This window comes from Myiozetetes cayanensis, unplaced genomic scaffold (genome assembly GCF_022539395.1).
Source record: "Myiozetetes cayanensis isolate MyiCay16 unplaced genomic scaffold, myiCay2020 scf5-8, whole genome shotgun sequence".
Taxonomy (NCBI): domain Eukaryota; kingdom Metazoa; phylum Chordata; class Aves; order Passeriformes; family Tyrannidae; genus Myiozetetes; species Myiozetetes cayanensis.
The window spans coordinates 85,901,290-85,924,048 of NW_026087742.1; the positions used below are offsets into that span (position 1 = coordinate 85,901,290).

General features: G+C 41.8%; 1 protein-coding gene across 5 annotated transcripts in view; it reads right to left on the reverse strand.

Annotated features, from left to right (window-relative positions):
- Positions 1–2,330: 2,330 nt before the first annotated feature.
- The window catches only part of CRACDL (CRACD like), a 42,996-nt gene continuing 22,567 nt past the window's right edge, over positions 2,331–22,759 (reverse strand). Inside the window, exons 7-12 of one of the 5 annotated variants that reach the window (XM_050332225.1) lie at positions 22,401–22,469; positions 19,002–19,229; positions 15,204–16,794; positions 5,368–5,567; positions 3,552–3,687; positions 2,331–2,734 (exon numbers count right to left, since the gene is read on the reverse strand). In XM_050332225.1, coding sequence (XP_050188182.1) covers positions 2,589–2,734; positions 3,552–3,687; positions 5,368–5,567; positions 15,204–16,794; positions 19,002–19,229; positions 22,401–22,469 — 2,370 coding nt within the window. In that variant the 3' untranslated portion in view covers positions 2,331–2,588. Of the gene's footprint in view, positions 2,735–3,551; positions 3,688–5,367; positions 5,673–15,203; positions 16,795–19,001; positions 19,230–22,400; positions 22,470–22,759 lie in introns of all 5 variants that reach the window. The other 4 variants (XM_050332223.1, XM_050332222.1, XM_050332224.1 and 1 more) reach the window with 4 other exon arrangements.

Below are 22,759 nucleotides of genomic sequence, written 5' to 3' on the forward strand. Positions count from 1 at the left end.
CTTCTCCTCTGAAGCACATTTTGAGACACTTGAACTGGTCCATAATTACGCCAGAATTGGTCAAGATCCTGAGTTTGTTTCAGGTAGGCCTGAGCAGCCTGTGGGGTTGCAGTCCCTTCCCCTGAAGGTTGGATGATGCTCATGGGCTTGCAGGAATCCACAATGCTGGCTGTCACCACTCAGAGAAGTCATTCTCACCCACTTGGCACTGAAAACACAGAAGCGAGTGGAACCACCAGAAACCCTAAGGCAGCATTACCTGGACACTGTCACAGTCAACAGCAAAATGCAGGCTGATGTCCAACCAATGCTTCCTGCCTCAGCATGCTCCCAAATCTAGATCCCAAATGCCACATGAGGTGTAGGGCTGTGATCTGTGAAGAGCTGGTCGCCCATTCACCTCCTCTCCTTGACACGTCTGCAAGGGGGTTGGACACAGGGCTTGTTCCCCTTGAGATGGTGCAGGGCTTGCCACGATACCTCTGCCTTTCACCTACATTATTCCTGAGCATCTGTCTATGAAAACAGGAGATAGTCCAGAGATTTGTACTCTTCCCCATGCAGCTGCACAGGTCATGCTCCAGGAATTCAGTTGTGATTCAACACAGTTTTAATTGTTTTAAACAGGGAGAGAATTGTAAGGAGACAGACCGTACCTTTAGCTACATTTCCTGGAAACACTGTGCTCTTTTCACGGGATGGCAATAATTAGAGAATACAAATTTGGTCTTTTTTAATATAGTATATTCCTTTAATACAGACACTGTTTGGTTTTTTTCAAGGTTGCTACAAAAGGTAATACCATATCTTAAAATAACACTTTATGCTAATTAATTATTTATTACAGAAAGGGTATTTTCAAAGGCAAGGGAGTTAAAGATGGCTTTTACTGTACCTGAAAAATGTGCCTTTTTCCACTGTAGGTCCTAGAGTATGATTTGAATACCACAAAAAAAAAAAAAAAGTCACTTGAAATTAAGGATGCTTGCTCATGGGGGAGCGATGTGGAAGTTTTTTGCTCAACCAAACTTCAGACAATTGAGCCCAAGGTTGCACATCCCGTAATTAAATTACTATTTGTAATTAAATTACTACTTCTGGCGTGGATCTGTTTAAGAGAGAGCTGTCTTGCCGCTTCTGATTTCAGTGGGTATCCCACTCTGCTTTTTGTGATCTGCAGGAAGGAGAAAACCCTGGGACAGCTGGCAGAAACCTGTTTGGGTCGGGACCACTGACAGCTGCGGTGATGGGCTGGAGCAGGTCTGTGCAGCTGCCCCATCAGGCCTCCAGCAGCCACGCAGGTGGATTTCGGCAGTGGTGCAGCCTGACTGCCTTTATCCAGAGGCCTTGACGAACAGAAAACTTGTTTTCCCTCCTGGTGTTTTTAACGATGACAGACAACCTGACTGAAAACCTTTAGCAGTGTGTTGGATATTCACATGCTCAGCTCTCTGTTTCATTATGTTCAGAGTGGCTTCGGTCAATCAGCAACAAATGGTTTATATTGTCAATCCTGTTAAACAAGTGGAAGTGAAGAGCCTAGGAGACTTCATGAATGGGAGTCCCAAACTGGCCAATGAGCATGAGAAAGGTACATAAAGGTAGTCAAGCACAGACATTCTATCTGTATGTTACTGATTTTTAACGAGAAGAATTAAGATTATATAGGGGATGATATGTGAAGCTGACACCATGATGAAATTCAGTCTTTCCCAGCATTTCAGTTTGGTCTTTAGTTCAAGGATTTTCAGTTCTTAATTAAATTCATATCGTCCATTGCTACTAATACCATCCTCCTAACTGAGCACAAAGCTTTCACCAAAAGGAAAGCCAGTTACAACCAGATAAATTCATGTAGGAAAGCAACTGTGAATCCATTGCTGCGCTTCCAACTGCAGTTCAGTTTCCTTACTGCTTGCTTGCTTGCAAACATCGTGCAACCAAGGTTGCTCAGGAAAGGAGACAAGGAAGTTTGATTCGTGGTCATGCATAAATGTGCATATTTGTGCCTCCTGAAATGTAACCTAACCCCAGAAACTGCACCACTGGCTCAGCCAGGCAAACACACCGCTCAGGCAACATGTTCTAGTGGAGCACCCACTAGCAGCTATTTGTGAATACCTCCATGGGCCTAACAGATTTGGTAGGAAGTGTGTCAGGGGATTCCAGTGAAACACATCCACAGAATCAGGCTGTTAGTGCACAATTTGTAAATGTAAACAGAGAAAACCGTAAGAAATGGAATTTTCCAGCAACAACAGAAGTTCAGCAAAGTTTAACAAAGATCCTGTTTTGATGCAAACATAATTAAAAGCAGAAAACGCAGGAAATACGTAAGGCAAAAGTTTTATTTTCCGAAGTATAAGTATGTTCTTAGCATAATTGAAGGAATCCATTGCCATTGCAATCCTGATTGCTAGAAAGTTGAAGGTAAACTTTTTGACTGCACCTATTGCACACTTTCTCCACAGCTGTATAATAAAACCCTTCTTCTGTATCAAGAGATTCTTCACTGTGATTAGTTGGTATGTAGAAGTTCAGTTAAGTAGTTGACTTAATTATGACAGATGCTATTTGTTTGCATCATTCTATTTTATAATCTGTGGCATATCACTCCAAGCTTGAGATTTCTTTTTGGCCAGTTCCATCCACGATGGCTCATCTGGAGCAGCATTACTGGCTTTCTTCAAGTGGCCTATTTCCTCCTTATCCACCAGTGCAGGTGATGGAGCTACTGTGAATAAAACACATGGGCATTTTACACTTGCTTGCTGTGCAGCTAAACACCCGAGCTCTTTTATTAAATACTTCCCATGCCTTGCCCTGTGGTAGAATATCTTCTCATTTCACATGGAAGCTTCTTCTGCAATAAGTTATTGAGGAAATTACCATTTCGTGCTCTAAATAATACAGTGTTTTTCTCATCAGTAATATATTTTGATCCCTAAATTTACCAAAACACAACATGATGGCCTGTATTCCTTGCTGGGCCCTGTGTTAACACCCAGGCCAAAGAACAGAGTCTTTTCTTTAGCAAAAACATTCACCTCTGAATTCCTTCCAACTCAAAGGAATTTTATACCTTCAAAACTTCTTCCCTTCTTTCAAATTTTAATTTACCAAAGAGATTTACAAAGTTATTGTAGGAGGAATGATGGTCAGACAGTTTGTTATCACATCATTTCAGCTCGCTGAGGAAGCCACATTAAAACTGAATGCAACTGAAAATATTTTTGCTTACTTTTTACACTGGGGTGGTGCATTTGGGTCCTCATCATGTAAAATGGCCTAGCATTCTCAATTCACCTTACTTTCAACATGAGTTTTGGCTACTCCTTGTTACTCTTTTGTTTGTAATCAAACTGGTCAAAAGAATATGCCACCCAAAAAACCCCCAGATGTTGGAGCTGAGAAAACTCTCTGCCTTGGCTGATGTGGGGCTGAGGAGGAGATTAGGATCTAGCCCCTACTTCTTTTGCAGCACACTCAAGCACACTTTTCTGACAAGGTTGTGAGATAACAGCCTACATTTTAAGCATTTTGTTTCCTACCAGGGACATAATGCGACAGTGAATTGGTTCTCAGCAGAGGCTCCTTCGCTTCAGACTTTGTGTCTTTCCTCTGCTCCTCAGAAGTGACTTTAGTTGCCAAGTGGGATGTTTTGCTCCATTGTTGCTTTGCTGACCCCTAGGCACAGAAAGGGATAAAATCCAAGTAATGCAGAGAGAAGAACACAAGCTAAGGGAGTGGATGTGGTGCTGGCCACAGTTCAACACACATTGGTGCCAGTTCTCTCCCTTGGGCTGATACCTGTTCAGAACGTTCCAGTAGTTTCATGTTAATGTCCATGATACTCAACTCTACAAATTAAAACTATCCATCTGTATCTCTTACTCATAATGGTATCAATGAGAAGTAATTATAGACTTCAATGCAAAATGTATTCCAAGTCCTTTGGACATCTCTACTAGCATATACAGGATTTGGAAACACACTCGTTCTCTCATGTTTCCCTTCCACCTCCCAGATTTTGTGGATAAGGGCACTGTATTTTTGGACAGCTGATGGTAAATGGATTTTTCATAAAAACGAAATCAAACACATCCTCCCATAGATTTTCTTGCCAGTGTCAAAAACTATCCTGAAATGATAGTGCCTGGTGCCATGTGGGAGAAGGAGAAAGTGGGAGTAGCACAGTGGCACCAAGCCTCATATGCTGCAGTCAGGAGCATCTTGGCATGTTTCTCTGTTAGCTGCTATAGGGAAATAAAATGCATGGCACGAATTTTAGAAATCATTGCCAGATAAAATCTGGAGTTTCTAGTTCTGACATAGAAACTGTATTTTGGGTTCATTTAAGCCCTTGGTATCTAAGTGCTACAACGATGTTAGGCATTATTGCAGTGCATAAGCTTGCCTAGACATCTTATTAGGCGTTATTTCTTGTTAATCTAACCACTGCTATTTTTCATCATCTAGAAATCTTCTCTTATTCTGAGATATAAGACAGCTGTCTGGGTTTTTAATAGTACCCCATGAAGCAAGAAAGTAGGCCATTTGCACTGGGAACGCTATACTGGTATAGGACACACATGTTCCTGTATCAGTGCAGGCTCCTCTTGTGCAGGGTGCAAAACAGGCAGCAGTTGCATGCTCTGCTCCGTGAGAGTCCAGTACTAGGCAAGCCTTATTAGTGTTCTGGATTCATGCCAAGCACAGCTTTGTCATCTGGGAAGATCACTTGCTATAGGTATCACCCTCTTTTGCATGGGATCTTTGAAAAGGCAGTGTCAGACCATATTCCATGGCACCACATGCGCTTCTGAATTATCCATATACAGGGAACCAGAATTTACATCTTGGCACTCTCTACAAATACAAAAGTTATTTTTATCCTATTTCAACTCTCAAGGCTCTAAAAATTGTTACCTAGGAGCTTCTGGGACCGAGCTGTTCATTCAGTGTTAAATCAGTCAGGAGGTAGAGGAGGAGGTTCAATGAAATGCTGTGCTTAGAAGGATAGTTAAAGAGAACATATTCCCTCTGCTTTGAGAAAGATCAGAAACTACAGTTTAGCACCTCATTTGGGGTATTTTAGCATCCAATACACGTCAGATCTGGTAGATATGCCAAGAAATTTTACACACTTCACATAGTTCCAGGATTTCTTGGAAATACACAATTTCATATCTGAACAATCAGAGAACTCTGAATCTGTAACACATTTCTGAGAGCACTGTCTGTTACTTATGGTTATACTGATTAAGTATTTGTAATCATTACGGCATGATGGCTAATATAGCAGTAGATCCAAAGAATACTATAGGAAGGTGATATAAAAGCATCAAAAATTTTTACTGTAAGTACCTCTGTCTGTTCCTTTTCTTTATTCTGTTTCTCTGTATCTGACTTAATATCCGGAGCCACAAGCTTTTCTCTGTCAAGTTCCTTCTCCTGCTGCATGCCCTTCTGCTTTTGCCTTGCAATGGAAATCCAGGCTGGCTCTGATGGAGCGTCAGGATCTCTTCCAGAGTCTCCAGTAGGCACAGGGGGAGGCACACTTTTCTCTGTTGACAAATTATTTATGTACATGGTTATAGGAAAAAGAGTTGTAATCAGCTTCAGCTCACACTTGCTCAATATGCTGATTGGTCCGAGGACATGAAAACACCCTAGATAAACAGGAATTCTGTTTAGTTTTGTCTCCAGAGAGCAATTTTCCTGTGCTTGCTTGTTTAAGTTATCACTCTACTGGTGAAAAGCTCTTTGCATCTTTGTTCAGCTGGAATCGCAGTGTCACGGCCCTCATGTGAGGGAGATGCTCAAACATGATTCAAACTTCACTAATCTACCCATTTCCCAAGGTCTCCCCTTCTCCTCCCTCTTCCATGACCTCTTAGAGACTAGCAGATGCTGATTTAAAGCTGGACACAGGTAGACTGTGCTGTTGCAAAGGCAACTTCTTCTGCACTGAGGCTGCCCTCAGCTCCTACTCTTCTGGAGAAGAAGAGACTGAGGGGAGACCTCATTGCAGTCTGCAACTTTCTCTGAGGCACAGAAGAGGGACAGGAACTGATCTCTTCTCTGTGGTGACCAGTGACAAGACCCGAGGGAATGGCCTGAAATTGTGTCAAGGGAGGTTTAGGGAGCATTTTAGGAAAAGGTTCTTCACCTAGAGGGTGCTTGGGCACTGGAACAGGCTCCCCAGGGAAGTGGTCACAGTACCAAGCCTGACAGAGTTCAAGAAGTGTTTGGATGATACTCTTGGGCACATGGTGTGACTCCTGGGGATGGTCCTGTGCAGGGCTAAGGGTTGGACTCCATGATTCTTGTGGGTTCCTTCCAACTCAGCATGTTCTGTGATTCTGATGCCTATGCAGCAGCAGCTGATGTCTTAGTTTGGTTCCTGCCTTCCTTCCACCCCTTTAGGAATACCCTGGTGTCTTCAGAAGCCATGGGTGACTGCGTACAGCCGTCTGTGGCATCTGATTACACAGAAATACCACTAAAATTACAATGGGATTTTCTTATCTTTGGTTGTGAGGTTTATTTTGACTTATCCCTGCTTACACTGACCTGCTTTTCACTGGTGCCAGTAACTTTCATCATAGTCACCAGAACTGAGACTTCGGTGAGACAAGAAAGAGAAGCACTTTCTAGAGTAGAGGTTCTAAAGTGGTACCTTGCTGTCCTCACAACTGCTACCCAGGAATATGCAGTATCCAGGGCTATGGGGAAGTGAAATACCCTCTTTTCAAATATTCTGTGAAGGGAAATCCTGTCTATTCACTGAACAGAACTGGATTGAGAGAAGAGTCTCAGTAGCTCTGTTTGTTCCATCCTTTAGGTTCTCCACTTTCTTATTGGCTCACACCACACCCAAAATTGAATTTTCCAACTAATGTGGAGCTTCTTTGTAGTTTAAAAGAGGAATAAGAACAGTACTAACAACCTTAGATCCAGAAAAATTGATTTAGCCTTTCCCAACCATTTCTGCTCACTGATGCCCCAAGATTTACAGAAGGCTATTTCAGAGCTTCTCATCCTCAAATCGCACATGGTCCCGCCCCTTGGAAAAGCTTGTTGTGTAGTCAGCATCCTGTTCAGAGACACAGGAAGAGGCAGACCCACCCAGAAAGGATTAGTGCTCCAGAGCCCCTTGCGGCTCAGCTTCTCTGCTGGCATAGAGCTGGGCCTCCCAGCCACAGGATGCCGTGGAGCTCTCAGGCAAATTTCTGGATGGTAACATTCTAGTTTGGAGCAACGTGGTCCCAATCAAGAAAGGCACATTTGAAATGCATCATGAAGGCATGGGAGATGAAAGAGATGATGCTTTCCCAAGAGCTGGAGTCGGCAAATTCAGGCACATAACGAAAGCCCACAAACTTAGTTTGCTCAGTTATTTTCTCAAGTCATTGTTATATCTCACCAGAGACAGACCAGTTATTTGAACAAGCAAACTTTGTAAAGCCTATGTCAGCTAAAGAGAGAAAAACCCCCAAGATGTTTTGCCAGCTGATGCCTGCATTTCCCTTCACTTTCACCTCATGAAATCTTGCAGTGAAACCTCTGAAAGAAACAAGCCAGAAAGTCCAGATGTTCAAATACAGCACAGATAAAGCAGGGCCTCTGAACACTGAGGGAGCTTCTCTCCCTTTTGCACAGCATGTTACTCCAGTTCTCTGCCTCTCACCTAACTCTACATGACAACAGCTGATCCTCCCATAATCTTTTTCCCATCAGTGGTTTTTTTTGCCTTTCAATGGCTCTCCTAGCTTCATTTTTGTCTCATTTTACAGGATAAGAGAATGAGGCTGGGAGGGTTCTCAAGATGTCATGCAGTCTATCCTTCAGCTGCAAGGCAAGATCAGTTGAATGATCAATTTCACATAAACTGTTTCCTCACAAATATGTATCTATCTAACCCTCCAAAGACAGGACAGGTCTCAATCTCCCTAGGCAACCTATCCAATGGCATGGCTCTTTTTTTTCTACTGTTTTTTTTTTACATATTGGGGAAGTTAAATCTTCCTTGTTGCAATTTAAATCCTTAACTACTTCTCCTACACACTATGGACACGAGCAGATTACTCATAGACTCTTTGCGGCAGCCTGTTATATTTTCGAAGACTAACACAATGTTTTCCCTATTTTTTTTTTAATTTTCTGATTATTAATATCCTCTAGATCACTCTTGCTTTTATAGGAATTGTCCTAATTTGGTTCAAATCTACTGCAAATACACTGCTCAAAACTGACACTTGAGATGAAATGGTGTTAGCATCAGCTGAAGTGGAAGAACTATGCCACTTCACCTGAAATGGTTTCTTGTACACATCAGTCAGTGTCCCTTAACTTCCACAGTTCTCCAAGACAAGCACTAGCAGCTCAAGGACTGCTAGCCCATCTTCTCTGAGTATTGTAGGACAAACTTCATTAGGATCTTCATAAGCACACCCACAGAGTTGAATTGATGTCTGTTAATGCATCTGCCATCACATTCCCTCCTTTGCTTGCAGGCCCTGCCCTTAAACCCATCTGCACCTTTTAAGGTGGTGAGCAATTTGGGCAGAACCAGGAAAACCAGGTGCTAAGCTTCATAGTTCCCAAAGCACTACAGGGTACGCAGATCAGTGCCACTACTGAAGGTGATGTCTAGTGCTGAGGAAGAGCTCTCTGGCTGTACACACCACCACACGCATCCTATTTAACCATCTTTTTACCTTCCTTCACCATTTGTAATGTTTTGGTCCTCAGAAACTCCAACATCTTTACCCTGAAGGCCCTTTTCAATCCACCCACCAACTTTCCAAAGATACCGGGAACCTGGTTTCTCCCTTGATGCTGTTAGTGATGTACATCTTAGTCAGTGTGACTCCAAATCCCCCTTTGTGTTTTGTCCCATTTTCCCTGTCACACCACAGGAACTTTCTGTAAACACCAACATTCTTCCTCCTCTGCTTCCACCACACAATCAATACCAACAAAATGACTGCTATGTCCAGGCTCTATTTACTGTACTACATGTAATGGTCTTATTGCTACCTGTGCTTCCATTTCTCTGTCATCCTCATGAATTTAGGATTCATCTTGAGATTATTTCAATGTGCACTTCCTGGCACAATGGGGTTTCCAGTCCTGCAGTGATATGTCTGGAGGCTGATATTATAACAAGGCAGATACCCTAACGAAGGCATCAAGCACCTTTACTCTTTAGACAAATCTCTCTGATAAGATGCCAGACATCCTAGTCATGCCAATTAGAAAGCAGCCAAATTAGGGGCAAGTATCATCCCATAAGAGACGGTATCAGAATGCCCCCATGACAGCAGGGAACAAAAGCTCTTTATCATAATCTAAAAGATTTTATACATATCTGTATGGGCCTGACTTAGGACGTGACAGAATAGTATCACCTATAGAGAATCAAGAGCTAAACTGCATCTGGGAAAGGCTTTCTTGTATCTTTAAGCAATTACGTTCTGCCCTTGTTTTTGTGAGGTTCTTTGCTGCAGAAAGCCAGAAAGGCAGGCAAAGCAGAGGAAATGCCTTATCTTCAGAAAAAAATCATCACATGCAACCCACACAGGATTTGCTACCTCATCTGTCAGCCAGAATTACTGTAAGTGGTAGAAGAGGCATATTCACTATTTATTATCTTTCCCATTGCCCAGAGGTCCTTTATATCCTCCCACCTCCAACTAGATAAGGTTTCTTGGCAGTATACATGCACCATTGTTCCAGCCAGAAGGATGAAAGGTGGTGAAGTAATCCAGGAGATAGCATGGCAATTGATAGCATGAGCTGGCAGTTTAGGGTGACCTGAGACTGTCCTATGAAGGTCTTGGTACCCTAAGAGACACCGAAGGACAAAAAGCTTTCTCAGGAAATGACTGTTCTCAAGAGAAGTGCTGCTTGCACATCCTTCTCCATTCATAAGTGTCTTATCACCTTGAACAAGCTCTTTTAGTCTCATCCAGTCATGGGATAGCCCATGTGCTTTTGTGGTTCACCACGTGGCAAAGCACAGTGTTTAAGGAAGTGCGTAGCCGGAGTGGAACCAAAAGTACTCAAACGGACAATTTTGATTTGTGTTTCTGCTGCATGTCACATGCTCAGCAACAAGCATGGAAGCGCCCAGCTGATCAATGCCACTCTTGGAGAGGTAACGCAGTACAAAATGCAAGCAGTGACATCCTCTCTCGGAAGCTGTGTGAGTTCAGCAGACCACAGTGTTTCACTTCTCCTCCCGTGAAGCAGGGCCAAGCCTCCTGTTTCCGCGTTACGCTTGGGAGACTTTCTGAGTAAAACTAAAATCTGAATCATACTCTTCAGTTCTTATTACAACATGTTATTTTAAACAATGTGCTATTCAGCTTGTTACTTAATAACTTCATAAGCTAATAAAGGACATTGCTGGCAGCAATTTTTCTCTCATTCACTCACAGTTTTAACCTCGTGATTGCATCTTTCCCTGGTTTCCTTGGAGCTGGCTTGGCCTCAGGCTATTTTGAAAGAGAAAAGCCCCTTCTTCCCCTTGGGTTAAGTTACCAACAACGGAAAGATACCAGGTCAGAACTTGTCAAGCCACTCTGTGCATAATGTCACCAAGAATTAAAACCAGCAATTAGTGTAGACTACTGAGGTCTTTTGCTGCCACTGGAAACCACACCCAGAGGCTGCTGAAGCCTTCCCTTCACGTCTTTCCCACAGCTACCAAGCACACATGAACAGTCACAAAAACAGCTGTTCTGTTTGCGTTCTTCACCACTTCCACAGCTTCCAGACCAACCATGAAGGATAGACTCTGGAGCCAAATGAACCACTGTCACCTTCTCAATTCCCTCCCGCACATCAGAATCCCTTGAGCTCTCCTCCACTGGCCTGACAGCAGCAGGGCTGGCTGCCTCAGAAGTCCCCTAAAGGGGGAAATCCCTGTGCTGCAACCCCACTTAATGCAGGCATCTGTTTCCCTCAGTATCTTAGTAGGACAACTTTTTTTTTTTTTTTTTTCCTCAGACTAAAGTTCTGGTCTTACAAAATTTCTTTTGCCTAAATATTGTAGAAATGAATGTGTACACTTCTCATTGATAGTTGGATATTATCATGTAAGACGTGTCAGACTGGTTGTGTGAACAACAAGATGAAGATAAAACATTAATCTTTATGTACAAAAGGAGATCTGTGATTGACTTGTTATTGTGCATCACTTTATGCAAACACAGAGAAAGTGAAAGAGAAACACATAACGGTTTCTGTCTATTGACAGACAGATATACTCTGTATTCAAATGTATCCATGTGTGTGTGTTGCTTATATGGATAACCACAGCAAAAACATATTCAAACACTACCCTGAGATTGTCTTTTTTAGAGATGGCCTCGGATATGTACCCATTTTCTTTAAATCTAAAAGCCTCTGTATACAAAGACAATATAGCAGAGGCTCTCTGCTAAAATCTCACACCTGGAAAAGAACGTCTTATACCTGCAAGTACTGCAAAGAGTGGTAAGTCTTGCTGTGTATCTGTGAAGGTGAAAGGTCAGAGGCAGAACAGAGAGGCCTTTTGAAAGTCAAACCACTAAAAGCAAGCATAGCTAGCTTGTGATTCCCTGAGTGTTTTGAAAGGAAACATGCTCAAAACTAATCCAAACAACTTTACACAGAGAGATAACACCCTCTGTATGCAAGTATCATTGTTTTATAACACTGCTTATGTATGCACATTTAATTCCACACTGTTGTATCTTTGCTCATTTATAAAACACCAGTTATTTTAAGAAGGGCTTTACAAATGCATATGGCATGTAGTATATCCTGGCCTACATATTTCCCTTTGTTTATTAAAGCACTACTTGCATTCATTTCAGTATACACACCCAATTCCTTAATTTCAGACAAAGCTATTCTAAAACATTTGGCAAAGTATTTCTGTCACTTCCTTCTTCTCTAAGCTGCTCTGTGAGGTATTTGACTTTTGATTGGATCTATACCAGAGATGCCAGGAGAGTCCTTTTTTACATAAGAAACTACTGTTTGCATCAAAGTGTATTTCATAGCTGGAAAACAGCCATGTTGCATAACAGCCTGACACAACTGAGAAAGCAAATTCTTTTGGATAATAAAGAAAAAAAAAAAAGAAAGGAAAAGAAAACTACAGCTTTCTTTTTAGCTGTAGCCAGGACAGCATTAAAGCAATGTCTTTTTGATGTAGATAGAAACATTTTTCTTGTAATTTCAGAGCCTCTATTTACCAGACAATGCGCACCAATTTCATTCACTGTTACATCCATCATCCTTCCCTGAGCTCCTTTTCTCTGTTTAAAGCATGTCTCCCCACTACAGCTCCTCAGTGGTTGATTTTTATATATCCTAATACACACATTCACATAGGTGGTTATGGTTTCGGTCTTGTAATAACCTGTTAGCCTACGGTAATTGTTTCTGCCCTTTACAGGATTTATAGCAAAATCTGTCAACTACAAACAACACAGTTTAACCTTTTAAATCTTGTAAGGACTTGTGCCTTTAGCTCCAGAAACTTAAAAATCACTCCTCCTGGAGTGACTGATCACAGAATATTCGTACATCCATTAAAGAGCCACCTTGCAGCCCAAAAGAGGCCAAACAATCCCCAACTAGTTCCCCAGAAAGCTCCGTGGAGCAGGAGTGCTGCTTTCACCTGGGGTGGTAAGCCAGCATTCCATCAGCCTTCCTGTTGCCTTTGGTACCAGGAGTGCCAAAAAGCTAAAACTTGAAATGAATAAACCAAATTGCTCCTGCTGACTCCAGGACACAGCAAACCTTTTCTAGATGAGTACACAAGAGAAGGGAACTGCACCCCCTTATATCACCATGTCACAGCTTGTCTTCTTGTTCAGCACAGGGATTTCCTACCACAATGTGGGAAGAAACTCCTTGATAGCATAAAGTGTCTCCTGATGGTGACCACAGCTCTTTGAAAGGGTTGATGAACTCAAGGACTAGGAGATGGTTGGGGTGGGTAGAAGGTAGTGCTTGGTCAGTGTCTAAAGAGAAAGTTCTGCCATGGGATAGGAAGGACCTCAGGTCAGTTTGGAGCAAACTGCTTTATATTTAGAATTAAACTCTGAGTCGTGGCATGCCTTTATATCAGAACCTATTACCAAGCAACTCGAAGCTGGAGATAGGAGGAAACCTGTAGCAGCTCTGCTTAAGTTGATACAATAAGATCAGTGGAGCAGTAAATAAGGAAAAAAATGAGTTACCATCACAGACCATCTGAACCATCATGTTAAACAACACCAGGCCATATAGATTTGGTGTAATACTTTCAATACATGTTCAAAACCAGGCTTCTTAACCCTGTTTCAAATTCCAGGTGCATGCATCCCTACCAGGGAGACTAGGGCATGACTCTTGCCCACAGATCCTACTTTGCAGAGGGCAGTTCTGAGCCTGGGAGCAGGAGTCTCCTTTACCCTAGGGCTGAGGAGCCACAGAGAAAGTCTGGAGGAGAAATGTCTCCCCAGTTTCATCTCTTCCCCTTCTCCCAGCACTGTCTCCTGCCCCACTCATCTGCAGGCACCCTGGGACTCAGCAAAGGGAATGTGATAAAGGGCTCTGTGCAGGAGCACTGGTGCTCCCACTGCTTTCCTCAAGCCCCTGCCAGACCAACCCTACTGTGCTAGGTCTCCTCCTCACTTGTTTCCAGTATGACCATCCCCAAAATCTCAATCCATCAGAGATGTGGGCATCACCGCAAATAATCTACTAGTCAGGGCAGCAGAGAGGGGAAAATGCTTTTAAAGGGAGCACTGGGATTATATACATATGTATTACACACACAACATATATATGTATCTCCTGCCTTGAATGCAGGATGTGGGGAGGCTCTGGCTAAATGGCTGTGGGGATCTCATATAGCTGTGGATGTCAATGAATCCCCTCCTTTATGACTGCTGGGAGAGCAGGAATCTGTAAACACAGCCAGAGTCTTGCAAAAACATGTGTGATGCTGAGGCAGATGACAGCTGGAATCAGATGCCACTCAGGGCAGCAGCAGGTTGTCTCTGAGACCAGGAAGAGACTTCTGTCACCCTACAGGACAAGTGGCCTCTTGTGCCCTGAGGTCTTCTGCTGCTCAGTGCTTCCCAACTCCAAAGCTCAGAGAATGACCCCAAACAGAGAAGAGCAACCACAGTAGGGGAGCTCTGCAGTGGCACAGAGAAACCTTGTCATTTGCTTGTCCAGCTTGTCCAGCATCTTCTCCTCACCTTCTTAATATCAAACCCATGACCAGACACGTCCAGGGCAGGGAATATTTTTCTCCCATATGTCAGAAGACCTAAGGATTTATTTTTTCCTCTCTTGGCTGTTCTCTGAAATGAAGAGCAGAGGTCTCCTGCTAGAAGTGCTTGAGCGTGCTTCATCAAATTTGTTTACTGTCATTGCAAAGACCTCAGTGCCACTTCCAGTCTTTTCTGTTCTCTGCCCATAGCCCACAATATATCAGTCTCCAGAGGACTGAATTTTTTTAAAACTCTAACCCAATTATATAATATAGATAACAGGGTGAAATTTAAAAATCTGCAGTAGACATGAGCTTATGGTATCTCCTGGCTTTAAACTCCAGGAAGCTGCAGGGTTATTAATTTTTGTTTTAAACAAGCAATGACTAATGATAAAGGTGGATAAATGAATAAGCAAAGCTCGCAGGAGGCAATAAATAAATGGTGTGTTGATCATAGCAGGCAAAGACGGGCCTCATTGCATTTCTGTCTCAATGCTATGGTCAAAAGAAGGTCTAGAGGTCCGAGTCACTCATCCCACACAGGGCACTACATGTAATATGTGCTCCTGGCTTTTGAAGTGCCATGCAGCAGCTCTAAATGGGGACAGTTAGTGGCCTGGCATTTCCGTTTCCCAGTACTTGCTAATGTACTTTATTTTTTGAGTGTCACTTTAAACATCCTTTAAACAATGCCCTGAAATGCAAAAATCAGAGGCAAAAATATCTTATTCTGTCTGCTGTTTCTCTCCTGCTGTCTTTCTGATAATCTTTTCAGCAAGGGAGAATCATGGAGTAACATCACTGAAGGCAGAGCCATCAGCTGGTGCTCATTGGAATCGTGACTGACACAACAGTGCTGCCTCTCACCCTCTCAGGGATAAGGTCACTCTTTGCAAGTGAAGGTAATTTTAGAAAATTTTGGGAGTCTTACCAGGCACTTTACCAGGATTTGACTGTTTCTCCAAGTCTCTGTCTTCACTTCTGGATTTGGGAGAATGCATAGCTTTGTCCTGCTTTTCCTTGTTTGCAGTAGTGTTTGGGATGGTTATGTTTTGCAATGCTGGCTTTTTAGGCAATGGAGGTTTGCTGCTAAGTTGTTCAGAGGACTTTGCTATGGGTTTGATCTTTTCATTTAAAGAATCACCAATATTTGTATTGGCCGATTTTTTGATCTCTGCCTTATCACCTTTTAGAAAAGAAGTCAATCCCTCATTTTCTAAATTAAATTCTGCACTGTATCTTTTAGTCCCTTTTGATTCTGGTGATGAGTTGTCTCTGTATTGCAAGGACAGTGAGGTGGACCTAAGTTTCACTTGAAAAGGACTTTTTTCTTTACAGCTTGGCTGATTCTGGGATACCACTGAAGAATTGCTTGGCATCAGCACTGCATCAACAGCCGGAGAAACATAACCAGACAAAATTTCTGTAGGTTCTGTGCTCTCAGAGTCAGACTCTGCCAGCGAAGTCTGCTTTTTGTTGCTACTTTTTTCCTCATCCAGCTCTGATCCCTTCTGCAAGTCTTCTTTCCACTTCTCATTTCTTGAGGAGACCTTTTCTTTGGACAGCAAGAATCCAGTATTTAACGGGTTTTCCAACTCTGATCTTTCTGGGAAGTGTAGGCTTCTGGTTCTTGGTCTCTCCCGTGCAGAGGAAACAGAAAACTTTCTGAAGGCACTGAGTTCATTGACTGCCTTTTCAGCTTTCTTCCCCAATAGTTCCTCCTTGTGGACCAGTGACTGACTGTTCTCCTTACCAGAAGCAGCTGCCTCTTGTGCAGTCTTTATTTTCTCTAGAGAGCAGGAAGTAGATGATCCCATCCACACTGAGGAAGCAGGATGTGAAACATGGAATGAGTCTGTGGGCTGGGAAGAACCCACGAAAAAATCCTTGCTGGACTCTGACAATAGAGTAAACTCCTTCTTTGCATCTTCCCTACAGGGCATTTCCACAGGTACCTGATCATCCTTTTGTATATTTTCTTCTGACCTTCCCAAGCAAACAACACTATTCTTACTAATTGAAATATTTTCTTCGGATGGTATTTTATTTACTGGAAACACAGTAGGATGCTCCTTATTTTCTTGATTTAAAATATTGATTGACACATCACTCACATCCCCAGACAACAGACCCACTGTTTCTGAGGAATCTTCTTGCTTTTGTACTTCTGTGTCTGGACTGGAGTAGGAAGAAGTTGCGGGCTCTTTGTCTTCTATCAGCAATGAGGACTCAGACTCCTCACATGTTGTTTCCAGCATTGGTTGGCAGTCCTGCGGCTTATTATCTGGAAGCAGGGCTTCCTGTACAGCAGCAGGCTCAGAAGCAGGCTGAGTCATCACTGGTCTCAAAGCAGGGGGGAGGTCCTCAGGCATTCTGGGCTTTGGCCAGGAAACCACATCCTGCGTTGCAGCTGTGCTCCATGGCAGTTCTTGATTGCTGGGTTTGAATACAGCATCATCCTCTTCTTCTTCTTCTTCTTCTGGGGTACAGCTCAAATCAGTCAGAGATTCAGACTGGGTCCTCTGCAAGAAAGAAATTCAGAAAGCCCCATCACCATGTACAGCTTCACTTTTTTTCTTAATCATCATTACATTTACAACCGAGATCTTAGAGAGGAAGGCAATACTTGCCTCCAAGGATGAGCTTGCAGTTTTCTTAACCTACAGACTGGATGCTTTTTTACTTAAGCACATCCTGGAATAATGCATTTAACCAATATAAAAGCAATGAGTGACACTTCCTTCTGCACAACTAGTGCTTTCATGCCTTTGTAGATGGGAAGTTCATCAAAACAATGGCCATTGGACTGTCCTTGGCAATTGATTCCCCAGAGTATACTGCCTGTGTTGTGTTGCTCTTAGGCAAAAAGTAGCACTTGAAAGAGAAAAATCTGTCCCTTTGTATTTTGCTACTCCATACTAGCATTAAAAATAAAACAATCTATTCTTCCTAAAGCATGACTCTGAAGAGGGAAGAGTACACAGAAGGAAGTACAAAAGCCTAACAAACCCATCCATGCCAGCTGAGTATCTGCCCCATATGGCAGCCTTGTGTCTAATCCCACTGCCATACGGCATTACAACCTTGCTTCCTTTGTGTAAAAGTCTTCTTTTTCTTTCAAGACTATTTGATAGAAGTTTATAAGTTCATACTTAGTTACCCGTGAGGTCTTGTGATTAAACTTCAGGTAAGGACTGGCTAAATATGCAGGATTATTTGAAAGCACAGTATTAAGCTGCCTTTTCATATGGTGCCTGTATTAGCTAACTAGTTCACTGTAGTTTGTTGGGCAAATATATACTTTGGATGTAGGCCCTAATTCTAAGAATACAAAATCTGCACTCAGAAGATATTTTAGGGGTCTTCCAACTTCTTGTTTTGTAAATGGAATTGCAAAAACAGAGTTGCAATGCCGCCTGCATTCACAATCCATATAAACAGGAACATAAAAGTAGAAGACATCAGTTAGCCAGAAGCACGGTGCACAGGCAGAGGTGGGCAAGAAAATATTAAAAATTGTATTATCAAAACATGTGAACACTCTCCATGGAAAACCAGGAGGGCTCAGTCATCTGGCAGTTTATAGGCAGTCTGGACAAAGCAATTGTATTTCAGTAACAATGTTAGAATGGAAGATGAGGTTTGACCAGTGAATTATTGCTTTACATGCTTTTCTAAATAACAGGCCTTATCATTGTGTTGCTCACAGCAGTGCTCTACTGAGCTGAAAGGTCACTCACGGATTTTTGGAAATACAGAATATCAACTAAGTCATATTTTGAGAGAGAGGGAATAATATTTCTGGTAATAAGCAAGCTAAATAATGTTTTTACTGTATTTAAAACATGGAAAAGCCCCAAGAACAATAAAGCACAAATACTGTAAAAAGAGCTGCAAACTTCAGTGATAAAAGAGAACAGGGAAAGAAGAAAAACTAAGCTATGCCTGTCATAAGATATGACAAAGAATCAGATAAATGGTGTTTAAAAGTATGCTTTAAAACAACAATTTTTTTTAATACTATACAGTTTCTATATTTATATGCATTTTTAATAGTATACACTTTGCTTTCCATTGTGGGTTTGTTTTGTTTAGAGGTTTTTTTTTTGTTTGGTTGGTTGGTTGCTTGCTTTGTTTTTTTTCCTGTGAAAACTTACTTTAATTCTCTATAGTGCACTTAAAGGATTCACAAGTTTTGGGGCAGGGAGATGTCTGAATTTAGAACAGTTTTTATGTACAGAATCTGGCTCCAATTCATAGGTCAAAACGTGCTCTTTTTGTACTTTATGAAAACAGTAGCCCAATTATATTTGTGAAGTTAAAACAGCTCTTCCATGAGTTAGTCTCTCAAAGACCCAAGATTTTACAGGATCTTTCAGACTAGAAAGAGAACACAAGTTGATTGTAACAATTTAAAAAACAGTAAGAAATTAAGCAGTCAGACCAGCTTCTGCATCACAAACAGGATATTAAATTGTATTGCACAGCAAATTTAAGAAGAAATTGTTATACAAAGTGCTGCATCAAGAGTTAACAGGTAACCTCATAATAGTTACTCTGTTCCTAACGTCTACTCCAGATATGCAGCCTCATTAGATAATCGCTATGAAAACCCAATGAAACATCCATGCCACAATCTGACTTTATCATATCAGAGTTTGAAATACAAAGTCCAGTAAGAACTTTCTAGGTTTGTGTCAAAGGTGACACTGTTTATTTTCACAAGTACCTGAGAAAATCTTCTCATTTTACTGGATCTCTGGTTCCGGGGTTTTATTAAAAGCTTATGTTTAGCAGCAGAATTATCCAAGAAAACGGAAAGTTCAGGTGGAGTGTCAAAATTGGCAGTAGGTGAGATGGTACTGTCAGATGTCTGCGGAGATCCAGTTTTGGCACTTCCATGCCTAGTGAACAGCTGACCATCTGTAGAATGAGCTCTAGAAGGACGCAATGTAACCTGAAAAAAAAAAAGTCCCCAAACAGAGAATCAAGCAAAGAAACAGAGATATGAAAATAACAATTCTACAAATACATGGCCATGTTTATTAGTATTTTAACTTTGCCTCTTTTTCTTTTTGACTTCCCTTTAAAATACGTTGCATTTCCTAATGTTGCACGTGATGTACTGTTAGCAAATCTGCATTTTTAGCTCCTTGAATATCATGATATGCTGTCCAGTGAGAAGGAGCAAGTCACATTTAACTGAAAGATCTAAAGCACACAAATACATGGCCAGCATGTTTTAGAAGACAGATTTATGAAGAGTACTCTGTTACAGAACCTAAAGAGCCATTTTCCTTTCTGGGTCTGTCCTCTGGAATTTGTGTCTAGGCTCCTACCCACAGTTGTGCTGTGCTGAGCAACTTTAGCTTCCTGTATGTCATCAGGTCCCTTCAAACTCTACAACAACCTCCTAAAGACAAAAGAATCAAACATTAGTGGCACTGACACTTAAGTCAGCTTGTGTTTTTACCTCATACATATATATCTGCAAAGTAACTAGGCAGTTTACCTGAAATGTAAAATTTCATTTGTAGACTATTCTGGGGAAGGAAGTGATGGATAACTCCTACTTGAGGCAAATAACCCATCCAGAAACAGCTCCTGAGTGCTGAAAGAGGTGTAGTACTTTCATGAAGCTGTAATCCAGCTTACCTGTGAGTTCCATCAAAAACTACCCTGGTCCCAGGGATGATGCAAAAATGAGACTGAAAAATTTATGAAAAATTACTCTAAAACGGGTTTCTCTTTTCTCTAAGTTTCAGCTTTGCAAATAGGCAAAATGTTATTTCCAAACTATCTGTCACAGCATTAATATGACCTCTGACAACTGTGATAGCACTTCCTTGGTAGGCTTAAAATTCTAATTCATTTAATTCGAGGAGCTTTCCTGCTTTGTCACGCATCCTTATTCTTTTCTTTCTTCTTTTTCCTCTAGAAGTGGTATTTTACTAAGGGGGCTAGATTGGAGATGGGGAGAGCAGGTTAGTGTTTGTTTTCTTTTGGGAGAGAAGAAGCATAAGTGTTTTCTGCAAGTAGAATTCTGCACTATGCACTGTGGCCAAGACACTCTAGTGTAGTGAGGGCCTGCTACAGCTTCCTCAATGTCCAGGGGAAAACTCCCATTGATTTTAGCAGAGGCTGGATCCACAGCTTCTGGTCGTACTTTCTATCTAAGAAAAAAAGTAGCTCAGCCATGTTGAATAATGGATGGTCTCATTAATTTTCACTCTACAATATCTGCAGTCTACTACTCAAACATGACTAATGTACAACAAACGATACGTGGCTGCATTATACATTAGTACCTAACTGTGAATACATTGACATTTCAGCTCCATGATAAAGATGCAGCACATGTTCTCTTTCAAGGCATGTCATTATTTGCCTGCCTTTCTTCTGGCTCCTGCTTCTCCTTGAGAACTTTGCATGTCTTCTCATTGGCAGTGCTCAGTGTTGGCCATTACGCTGGAAAATCCAAAATCTGGTTTCTTACTTAAATTAAAGCAGCCTGAGTGAACGCCAGCTCTGAGCTGGCTGCAGAAGTTGCTGTCCCATGAAGTGTGGCTCTGGCAAAGCCTGCTGGAGAAGGAAACAGCTGGCAGACCCCTTTCTCCAAATCTCATGTGCATATGGCTCAGTTGTCCTTCAGCTGGTCACAGTGGGTGGCACAAGGTGGGAGGCCAAGAGGAAGCTCCAACCCCAAAGCCTAGACAGGACAGTCATGATTCCTTTCTCCTTTCTTCAATTCAGGAAAGCTTCCAAGATACAGCAAGGTGTCACTGCTGTCCAAAACCTCAGGGTTGCATTGTGCAAAATTCCTCGGCCCTGCAAACTGGTCTCCTCTGACTTTCAGGAGGGCTAATCTCTCTGAAATGCCACTCCTGTGGTCTGGGAGGAAAGCCTTCAGATGGAGCTACGTTCTGGCTGGACCCTGCAACTGGACTGGGATGAAGAGAGCTCTGAGCTAAGTGATGGGGCATATGGAAAAAGCTAAGCAACTGTGTAGTCACTACCATGCCTCAGGAGTCAGTGAGTGAGTCAGAAAGTCATGTTAATGGAACAACAGGGAGACATAAATCCTCCTTTAGCAAACATGAATCTGGACTGGACAAAATTACAGTGAGCCCAAATGAGTTTTCAAGAAATACCTTCTTCATGTGTTTGGTTGTTTTTCTTTGAAAAATATTAAAATTTCACTGCATATTAGCAGGTTTTTTAAACAGATTCGTGTGAAATCTAAAATGTATGGCCAGAAATCTTTACTGAGCCCTACTGCAGCTGGCCTTGAAATGCATTTTGCATAATTACCAAGAAATGGTCAGCTCAGGACTAGCTTCTCTATTTCTCTTCTGCAATTCCCCTTCACCCTTCCTCCTATTTCTAGAAAACACTCTTCCCTCTACCCCCTGTGTTGTTTCCACCATGACTCCAGCTGTGGACAGCTAAAAGGGACTCTTTCAGAGCTTTTCAAAACAGCCCTTTAATCAGCCAGAACGGCTGGTTGCTGATTGAAGAAAGTCATCTATTCCCCTATACTCAAGCCCTGAAAACATCACTTCAGCAAAATTCACAGCCAGAATCCTGCTGAAGGCTGAGCCTCAGACTCATAAACCGTCATGTCAGCCACTAGCATCAGCCAAACACTTTCTGTATCAGTGCAAGGTAACTTTGTACTTAAAACATGGTCTGGGGAGATTTCATATGATCAAGAGTTTGTTCACATCTCTTCAATTAGCTTTCTCCCTTACCCTATGCATGTAACTCATGCAGCCTTTACTGCAATTTCCCATCTGTAAAAAAAGGGGATACTGTTTCAGTGTCTGTGGCTCAGATATTAAATCATATCTGTAAAGTCTGCTAAAGGATATGAGCTATTCTAGACATCTTAATTATTATCAGCAGGATATTACGTGGCATCAGAATTATGTTGATAAATAATCACAGCTTTTATGTTAGATGGACAGGCATTAAAAAAAAGCACAGTAAACACACAGATATGCAATTACATACGTACAAAGCTGGTTTTTGCAACAAACAGGCAACAAAACAATATTTATGTCTTAAATTTCTTTTAAAAAACTATTATGGGTAATTGCTTGTCCCTTAATACATTGGCAGAAGTTACCTGTTCTTCTTCTTCACTGCCTGTTCCAGCTAAACTCAAAGAGCTAAGGTGCTTGTGAGAGTCAAAGAACTGTGGGATGGAATGAGGAAGAGATTCAGTAAAAGATGACAAACAAGGTGGATATAATCGCAGAAACCATCTACACAAAGTGCACAAGGGTACTGACAATGTAAGCTGTTTTTCTCTATAGTCTTAAAGATTAGCAAGGACACTGCAAACATAAAGTGTAAGACATGCAGATAAAGAATGAAATAATGTGTAACAAAACTATCATTTAAAAAAAAAACAGCTTCAAATTATTTTGTGTCTCTTTCCAATGACAACCTAGAAAAATATTAGAGAGCTCTCTTATCAACACA